We start from the raw sequence: 11,004 nt of genomic DNA on the forward strand, positions 1-11,004 counted from the left end.
ATAACTAACACCACTACTATTGTTACTATCACGACTACTATAATAACTAACACCACTACTGCTATTGTTACTATCACGACTACTATAATAACTAACACCACTACTGCTATTGTTACTATCACGACTACTATAATAACTAACACCACTACTACTATTGTTACTATCACGACTACTATAATAACTAACACCACTACTACTATTGTTACTATCACGACTACTATAATAACTAACAGCACTACTGCTATTGTTACTACCACGACTACTATAATACTAACACCACTACTACTATTGTTACTATCACGACTACTATAATAACTAACACCACTACTACTATTGTTACTATCACGACTACTATAATACTAACACCACTACTACTATTGTTACTATCACGACTACTATAATAACTAACAGCACTACTGCTATTGTTACTACCACGACTACTACTTTATACTAACACCACTACTACTATTGTTACTATCACGACTACTATAATAACTAACACCACTACTACTATTGTTACTATCACGACTACTATAATACTAGCATCACTACTACTACTACTGTTAGTATCACGACTACTATTGGTTGAGTAGTCGTTCATATTGAATCCGATACTAAGCTGAACTTTAGAGATCGAGTTCATGCTTTTCGTAAACACGTCAGCTGTATCAGAGATATTAATTTACAGTACAAGGTCATTGAAAGGGTTCGAAGACGTAATGTCCGAAGGATTATGTCCAAGTACAAAAATGTCCAAGAGTCAGATTGTCCGAAAAACTCAAAGTCCAGAGAAAAATGTTCTCAGTATCATGTCCAAAGTCTAAAATTTAATGACGGAAAGAAATTTTAACACATTATTAACATAAGCAATGTGCATTATTCTTATCCATTTTTGCAGTAACCATTTCTAATCGTGGCCCAAATTATACAGTCACAGTAAAATTAACGTATACTTCAGTTTCGGGGTTCACAGTGCGAAGATAAAAGTTTAGTGACGATGTAAGGAAAGACAGCAATGCAACAAATGAGAATTGTAATTATACAGTGTAAGAATCATTTCGGCTAGAAGTATCTTTGACTTGTGTGAGGCAAATACAGAGTAACTTTAAATGAAGTGACATTGAGCAGCAAAACGAACCACCCTTATGTGCTTTGCATTCAGAGGTAAAGAGTGTTAGCCACTGGCATAGCTCAATCAGCCAAGGCGCGTGCCTGCTGACCCAGAGTTGCGCTTGGGTGTGGGTTCGATTCCTGCTTGGACAAATTACTTGTGCGATTTTTCAGAGGTTTTTTCCCACTGTAAGGCGAATATCATGTAATCTATGGCGAATCCTCGCCTTCATTTCGCCAAATACCATCTCGCTATACCAATCCCATCGATGCTAAAATGTCGACCTGGTTGGCAAGTTGGTATAGCGCTGGCCTTCTATGCCCACGGTTGCGGGTTCGATCCCGGGCCAGGTCGATGGCATTTAAGTGTGCTTAAATGCGACAGGCTCATGTCAGTAGATTTACTGGCATGTTAAAGAACTCCTGCGGGACAAAATTCCGGCACATCCGGCGACGCTGATATAACCTCTACAGTTGCGAGCGTCGTTAAATAAAACATAATATTATTATCGATGCTAAATAATTGAGTAGTTGATAGATTGTCGTTAAATAAGCAACTAAAAAAAGTGTGTGCAGGATGAACTATTGGCCAGCCTACTTCAACACTCTGCAAAGAACTGTGAACAATGTGCAGAACAGAAGTAGACAGCACAACATTGTCACTGGAAGATTTTATTGTACCTCATTCAGACATTGCAATCCTTGAAGGTGAGCACTTCTTAATTTGTGAGTCGGGTGTAGGGGACGCAGACGATAATACTTATGTTCTCTACACCAAGAAACACGGAACATCTTTGGAGCAGTGATATCCTGTTTACTGATGGCACTTTTAAGACTGCACGGTCGATGTTTGTGCAGCTGTTTACTGCACATGCCAAAGAGAACTTGTTTTTACTTTGGCTTCGTGGTAACTGCGCAAAAATCACAAGACACATACTGGTACTTCGGAATGTGCCATGTCCTGAATTCTGTCACTGCAAGAAACTCATTACAGTTGAATCCTAGCACTGTGATGATGGATTTTGAAACTGCAGATATGGATACTGTAAGTCGCTCCTTTTTTGGCATCATGTTAACGGGTTATTTCTTTCACTTGTCACAAACATTTTACAAAAATATAATGAAAAGTGTCTTCAGAGAGACATATTTTAACTATGAGCATTCTGAGGCAAAAGACTTGTTAATATAGATTATGGCATTGCCATTCCTACCATTATATGATGGTGAGGAAATTTTCCGTGTAGTATAGGATGATATATCGTGCATTATTTTGGAATTTGTAGATTATTTTGACCACTTGTATCTAAGCGGACAAACACATGTTGGGAGAAGGAAAGCTGTTCCACCACGTTTGCCCCACTTTTTAGAATGTCTGCAACCCTGTCATAACTGAAAAAGAGCGAACTAACAACAGAGTGGAAGCATTTCAAGGCGTGTTAAGCTCTCAGCACGTACCTTTGTGGTGTTTCATAGACAACTTACAATAGCAGCATGATAATGCCATTTTGATGATTAAAATTCTTTTGGGGCACATAAATATCAGGCTACCCACCAACAAAAAGTACCTCACCAATGAAAGAAGAACTGAAGAGATTATAGGGCTATACAGTATAGGCCCTCTATATAAACAAGAATGTAACAGAAAGCTTTGTTTTGAGAAATGTACTATCGTCCAAAATTTGATATGAACCCAGGGAATGTCAGTGAAGATGAATAGTTTGTAAAAGTTAATTTCCGAACTTCACTTCAAATACGCGTATATTTACGTCTAATTATTCCTTGAACATTTTCATCTTAAACTGTTAAATTACTTCGGACATTTTTTTTTGCAAAATTTCATTTGGCGTAATGCATATGTATATAATTTTGCTTTCGGACATTTATGTTTCTGAACCTTTTCCATACAAAATAATGACCTGAAATCATTCAAGAGTCATTTCAAGTTAACAGCTTTATATATGTCACAAGTAAAATCTGTGATGGGCAAGTCATGTTTTTTTTTTTCTTTCTTTTTGTTACTTTTTGGACTTCCATAGTTACTATTATATTGATTAAATCATATTGTTGGAAGACATTTTTCAAGTTTCAACCCATGGTTCTGTTATTAAACATTGGGATATATTTGATCCAGTGCTATTATGAAGGCAATTATAGTATTATATCTCAAGTTGTGAGAAAATTTAGAACGACTATTTAAGTGAAGAACCTTGTTCCATTCAAAATTACAAGGATTTAATCAGGAGTTTCCAGAAAAGGTGTTGCTGTTGCCTTCAACAATTAACTTTCTTTTTTCTTTAATGTATCACATCCCATTATTGTACATGTTTATTGTATTCAGGACCCTTGTGGTCACTCAAAATTCTTTGAGCTGATGTCTATAATTTAGAAATTTATTTATGTATGTATATATCTATTAACACTACAATTGGGTATACACCCGGTGGCAGTGATATATAATATACAATAATTACAATTACAATAATACAATAACTACAGCAATAATAAAAAAAATGAAATAAAATAAACGTAAATTTATTTCTAACTATAAATATGTAGATAAGTAGATGCAATAAACCTAGGACTATAAATAAAAACTATTCTATAATAACGCGTACAATAAGCAACAGTAAATCTAACTTATAAGTACTTCTATTTCACCCAACTATTACCAATTTAAGTAATTACATATCACCTTAATTAATTACATATGAACTTAATTACATATCATCTTAATTAATTACATATCACCTTAACTTATTTACATATCAACTAAATTACATATCATCTTAATTAATTACTTACGAGTATCAACTTAAATATATATCAACTCAATTAATTACATGACACAACTTAAATAATTACACTGCACCTCCAATTACATTTTCAGTCTAATCTTCTCAACCTTCCCTTAAATGTATTGATTTTAAGAGGACCACCCTGAAAGATTGCCACAGGTAAGCTGTTCCAGTCTACTATTGTGCAGTTAACAAAGGAAAATTTTGCCACGTCCGTTCTTTGTTTTCTACATTTAAACTTCCTAATATGATCAGCCCTTCCTAAGTATGATGGTGTTGCTAATCTAGCATTGATATCGGTCCATCCTTTTTTGTCCCATTTGTGCCTTAAACAATGCGGCCAGTCTGGTTTTTCGTCACCTTGATTTGAGAAGTTCCCACCCTAAGTCTTTTACTATCTCTTCACCATGTCCGTTCCCCATTTTGACATATTTTGCTGCCTTGCGTGTCTTCAGATAAGTAATAAAATAAGTAGGAATAATTATGATGGAATGAGTAGTGTCAGTCAGATGCTTAAACAGCACAGTTTCTTAGTCTTTACCCATATAAACTTGCATAAGACCAGTGTTCACACTGATGTGCAGAATCATCTTCGATGACTAGGTTAACACAAGAAAAACTTTCTCATTTTCTACAGTGTGATAACTGCAATGCTTACGTCTAGTCTACATTACATAGCCGATACTTCATGCTGAGAAGCTAGGTTGCTGGTGGTGAATATGTGTGTTATAATTTTGTAATATAGGAATGAATTCAAATTTTGCGTACAATAAAATTACAGAACCTGAAACCTGATATTGAATTTTAGTGTTTAAATGTGATTCCTTGTACGATTTATATGTGTATGAAAGCTTATTTGTTTGGCCATTTTGAAAACTGATTTTATATTTCCATGATAGACTTGCAGACATCCATGACAACACTGCATCATCAGACTGCGAAGATACAGCACTTGAAGAGCACGTGGCTGTTTCCTCTACAAAATTGGTGCAGATTCACACATATGAGAAGCGATTCAAATGCGATGTCTGTGAAATCCGTTTCTCGCATTCCGCAAGCTTGAAAAGGCATATACGCGGGCACACAGGCACTAAGACTTTTAATTGCGGCATCTGTGGTAAATATTTCTTCGAGCAGGGTCATCTAAAAACGCATACACGTCTACACACAGGCGAGAAGCCATTCAAATGCGATATGTGCGGAAAGTGTTTCCCTCAGTTGATACATTTAATAAACCATGAACGCCAACATACTGGTGACAAGCCATTCAAGTGTAATGTGTGTGGTAAATGTTTTTCGCAATCTAGTACACTAAAGAACCACGAACGTCAACATACCGGTGAGAAACCATTTAAATGTGATATGTGTGGAAAATGCTTTCCTCAGTTAATACATTTAATAAATCACGTACGTGTGCACACTGGCGAGAAACCATTCAAGTGCGATGTGTGTGGTAAGTGTTTTACACAATCTGTTTCTTTAAAATCACATGAACGCCTACATACGGGCGAGAAACCATTCAAATGTAATATCTGCAGGAAGTCTTTCTCACACACTGCTTCCCTAAAAAGTCACGAACGCTATCATACTGGTGAAAAACCATTCAGATGTAATGAGTGTGGTAAGTGTTTTTCGCAGTGTAGTTCTTTAAAAAGCCATGATCGCCAACATAGTGGCGAGAAACCATTCAAATGTGATGTATGTGGAAAATGTTTTTCTCAGGTGGTGCATTTAGAAAGCCATAAACGTGTGCACACTGGCGAGAAACCATTCAAGTGTCAAGTATGTGGTAAGTCTTTCTCACAGTCTAGTTCTCTAAACATCCACGAACGCAAACATACTGGCGAGAAACCATTCAAATGTGATATCTGTGGAAAGTGTTTCTCTCATAAAGGTAATCTAAAAGGTCATGTTCTCAGGCATACAAACTATATACTGCCGGGAATCCATTGAATTTTGACGTCTGTGGCGAGAGTTTCTTACTGTTGGGATATTTAAATAGTGAAATTCAGCAAACTGGCGGATACAAATGTATATAATTGTAATGACTAGAAAGCGTGTCAAGTGATCGCTATATCTTGCAAGATGTGAACGTCAGTACATTGGGGAGAGACAATTGAAATGCTAAAGTGACATATGTCCGAATGGAATCGTGTGTGCCACATTTTCATTATAAACTGTTTACGGTATGTGCAAAGAATTGTCATACACATTTTACAATTACTATTTTATAGTGAATGCGAGGTTTTGTCTTGATATAATTATTTATCTTAGTAAGCTGTTTTAAAGTATTAATTTCGTTACTATTTTACAACTTATACCTCTATGGCATTGCAAGCTTGATTTATCATTGGAGCGAATACACCACTTATTGATACCTGCATTTTGAAGAGTTTATATAATAATATTAATAACTAAGCATCATTAAAATGAACTTTCGGACAATATAAAACTACCTTACTGTGATATAATAGGAAGATATCCACAGGCACAGTCAGATTTAGGAAGCAGGCACATGCGCAGGGTGAAAGTGACGTAGCCTTGCAGATTTTCAGAGTGAATTGCTCATACTGTATATAACAAAAAATTATAATATCATATTGGTGAAAAGTTAATAGTTTTTTTTTTTTTCAGAAATAAATTGTTCTTTATCAAACATTTAACCTGTTATCCGGTAACTATTCCGAGTAGAATCATGATTTTTGGCCGTATCGATACGAAAACTAATAAAGAATAATTTATCCCCTTGATGTATTTCAATATTGTGGACGGTTTTCGTGTAAATTTAATTTTGGAAACCTCTAAATTCAAATCTCTGACGCTGCGAGTTGATTGCAACACAGCGCCAGAGAACAGGTTATGTAGCGAGACACACCGAGTTACCGAAATCGTTGACCTCTTACATCTGTATCACGAGAACCGTGTGTTCGCAGTGATGTCGAACTGCCGAACCTTCAAACTTAATTTTTTAATTAACCGTTCATTTAATCACAAAAGATAATATAGGTTTTCTGTTGATTTCAGCTTACCCTATTGTCCCTTTCCATCTGCAGTGTTATATATATATATATATATATATATATATATATATATATATATATATATATATTTTATCTTTGTAAAATTAATACCAGTTTACTGTTGAATGAATTATACAGAGTGTAACAGACTAACTATTCATAATTTTCTGATGTGATAGAGGCCATGAAATTAAACCTTTGTTCTTAATAAAGCAATGTCCGGAAATGCTTCGTTTTCAAGTGATGGTGATATGAAGGAAAAAATTAAAGAATCTCAATTTATAAAATTACTTTATTTACTTTCTGTGGTTTCACAATAACTTTTTTTTTTATCTGATACCACATAATAAGAAAATTGTGTTGACAAACTATGGGAACTGCTGAAAATTGTGACTTCTATTGTTGTATAATGCCGTATGATTGAACGACGGATCCTTAAAAATATCTGTTGTCAATTACGAAGATCGTCAAAAGCAAGAAAAATTATACCAAATAGTTCTGCTGTGTCGATGGGTGTTCCATAAACAAATGATTTAATATGACCTCAAGCACAAAAATCAACTGGAGTCATAAGTAGGGAACGTGCCAACCAGCAACTGGACCTGCTCTCCCTATCCATCAATTCGGAAAGTGTACATTTAAATAAGTTGGAAAATTAAAACCGAAATGTGCGGGTGCATCGTCATGTTGAAAAATCATGTTTCTCCGAATATTAATAGGGAGACATGTAGTAGCTCCGGAAACATTATTGCAAGAAGAATACCATAAATGTGTTCATTCAATGGAGCAGGCATAAGATACGGCCCCACTAGATATTAACAAATACAACCAAAATATGTACAGAAAATTTCCATTGATTGCGGAGATTTTTCACACCTTTAGGATTCGTGTCACTTTGGTTCTGGATTGGCGGGCTGCTGGTTTTGGAGAACAGTGAACCATCAGTTTTGACTAAAGATTCGTGAGAGATTTATTTTTACTTAACTCAGAGATTGTACGGTACTTCTATTCGATTTCATTTTTCATTTTATTGTTATTACTGTATTACTTGTTTCGTTCATCCTTATATCGGTTATTTCACTTTCATTCACTAATTCATCATATCTGTTTATATGTTAGAGTCACTGCCCCATTATGTGCCATGAAAGAGGTAAAAAGGAAGCATTCATAAATCTAGGAATAATCTTTGCTATATTAGCAGTTGGTTTAATTATTCTATTGATTTACTCTGGTTGTGACTTTGAGGTATACTGACTTATGTTTCCAGGTATTGCTTTAGTCTATTTATCTTATGTATTTAACCAACTCTTAGAATTTTGTATCCTACTTTCAGGTATTCATTGTCTCATTTACGTTAATTATTATGGGATTTTGTAATAGTGAATGTGACTGAATCTATTACCTCTTTTTCGTTTTTTTCCATTTGCCGTTCTCGTATCGCCCCAGCTGTTGGTACGTGTTATATTTTGATTCAGACATATTGGTATAGTTCCCTTTCTAATATTTCTATTTTTCCATTATTTACATTTTCTCTACTCTCACCTTTTATATTCAAATATTTATACATATATACACACCAATTTGTGTTGCACCGTGGTCTAAGGCATACTGCCTAGGACTCGCGTTACGAAATGCGCGCTGGTTCGAGTTCTCGTGGGGGAAGAAATTTTCTCATGAAATTTCGGCCAGTGGATGGGACCGGTGCCCACCCAGCATCGTGATGCTTTTGGGGAGCTATGATAGGTAGCGAAATCCGGTTTCGCAAATAAGCTATAATGGCTGGGGGGGGTTCATCGTGCTAACCACACGATACCTCCATCTGGTTTGATGATCGTCCACCTTTGCTTCGACATGTCGTGAGGCCAGCAGCCGGCTGGTAGGTCTTGGCCCTTCATGGGCTGTAGTGCCACGGATTATTATTATTATTATTATTATTATTATTATTATTATTATTATTATCATTATTATATACCATTTTATATAGTATTACAGATTTGTGTGTATGTATGTATAAATAATGTTGTGTTATTATCTTTAAATTTTTTATTACCTCGTTTTAGGTTAATAAATTTGTTATCGAGATAAATGTTTAGATATTTGTTTTATGTTAATTGTTAATTCTTTCCCATTCCAACGAGATATTCATGTTTTTCAAGGGTTTACGACCGAATTGCGGTTATAGGTGACCCAATAGGGTTCAGTGTCTTACTCAAGTTGCAAGCTTAGAGGTAAAGATTATTTATTACAGTTAGGGCCTACTGTCATTCAATAATATCTTATGGTAAAATAATAGTTTTGCAACGTGTACAGACTGGGAAAACAATTCAATAAAATCATCCGAATCATACTCCATTTTATAGGAAGTGTTGCAGGTCGCATTTAAAAAATTTAAGAATATTAACATTTCATTCAGTATATTTTCTGGAATGCTTGTCGTACGTTCATGACAATTTTGCTCCATTAGGTTATTCTTTTAAGCTTTCCTTCTAGGAATAGCTCAAGTGTTTTAAGTTTAGCGTACATAAGTTCTTTATTTTAGATTAAGTTAGCCTACTAGCCTGTAAGTCAAGTTTTTGACGAAATACTAGGTTTTTCCATTTCAGTTTACTGATTATTTATGCAAACGGACTTTTGACAGCTTCTTGATTCCAACCTTACTTATTGTCACGCCCACTTTGTTTTAGGCGCTTATTTTAATGGCGGACGCTCTTTAAATTTTCTTCAAACATGGCGGTGCAATAGCCACTCTATAATCTCTCTTCTAACTCGTTGGTTCATATGTATGCTTGGGACAATGTCTGATGAGGATATACTGCTAGAGTTGGCAGAACAGTCCATGTCCAAGGCTTACAGTTTGTTACATAAGCAGAATGGACGGACTTATCCACTAAGCACCGTTCTCTTGAGGTTTGAGAAATTCCTCCTACCACAATGCATATTTGTGGGCTGAGAGCGTGTTCTTGTACGAGCGTATGTGCCGAACCCAATGCATCACTTTCTGTGCCAACAAATTGTTAATCCGCCAATGGTATTGTATGTCATACCCCTTTAAAATATTTTAATCAATTCATAGAAAACTGTGTAAGCAATTGGTCATTGTTTGGTATAGGTGCGGGTAGTCCCCTAACAGATGCCCTGAGCAAGTTTAAGACATTTAGTTTTCTTTCAGTGTTCAATGTGACAAGTTCAAAAGTGCTTCGGGTATCTCAAACCCCACGAAATCAGTTACATCTCATGAAGTTTGTGCTTCAGTGTAAATTATTACAAGTATTTTCATATTTTTTTACATAGCAATAACATGGATGATTTATTTACTCTCTCTATGGCATGGTGATGACATCGTTGTTACTCATCAAGCTAGATCTGGTTCTGTTTCTGGTTGGTGTAACTTGTCTACAGTACCAATTTTTCTGCGCAGTTATTCAAAACCATATTTTATCCTTCGGTGAGTAGCAGTGATCAGTAGATAGTATAAGGTTATAGCTAAATGAGGAAGATTAGTCAATCGATTCTGTCTGAGATACAGAGGACTGATATATGACGATGCAAGCACTGATTCATCTACTGGAGACAAAGCCAAATCAGAAATTAATACTTCCTACAATAAAAATAAAAGAGGTGTTGATGTTGTAGACGAGTTGTCTGCGACTTATAATGTAGGTAGAAACAGCAGAAGGCCAATGACTGTATTTCATGTGTTAATGAATATCGCGGGAATATTTTGCAAAAGTAATTTATGATGCAAAAAGTTGTGAGCAGCAGTCAAGAAGGAGGATGCTTTTGAAGAACCTTTCCTTAGATCTAGTGAAAGGACAGATCAACAAAGGATTCCAGCTTTCAAATTTGCAATGGGAACTGATCATAAGAGTTACAAAGCTTGTAGCGATGTTCCCAGCAGGGAAAAGCCAGCAGCAAAAAGACAATCAATATTGAGGCACTGTCTATACTGCCTCCAAGGCAAGGATCACAAATTCCGTTACTATTGTGTGAAGTTCAATGTTTGTTTGTGCATGGAACATATCAACCCTTTGTGTCGACAGTGTATAGGTCTTAAGTCAGAAAAAATATTTGAACTGACA

The 11,004-nt window shown here is 35.6% G+C and overlaps 1 protein-coding gene across 6 annotated transcripts in view; it reads left to right on the forward strand.

Moving 5' to 3' along the window:
• LOC138710254 (zinc finger protein 235-like) overlaps nt 1-11,004 on the forward strand; it is a 65,106-nt gene that overhangs the window by 16,119 nt on the left and 37,983 nt on the right. For 5 of the 6 annotated variants that reach the window (XM_069840961.1, XM_069840960.1, XM_069840964.1 and 2 more), the window contains one exon: nt 4,805-6,091. Coding sequence is in view for 1 of the 6 variants with exons in the window: in XM_069840959.1 (XP_069697060.1) it covers nt 4,805-5,858 (1,054 nt within the window). In the remaining 5 variants the exon portion in view is untranslated. Of the gene's footprint in view, nt 1-4,804; nt 6,287-11,004 lie in introns of those variants that run through there. The other variant, XM_069840959.1, reaches the window with a different exon arrangement.

This window comes from Periplaneta americana, chromosome 12, assembly GCF_040183065.1.
Source record: "Periplaneta americana isolate PAMFEO1 chromosome 12, P.americana_PAMFEO1_priV1, whole genome shotgun sequence".
Classification (NCBI taxonomy): Eukaryota; Metazoa; Arthropoda; class Insecta; order Blattodea; family Blattidae; genus Periplaneta; species Periplaneta americana.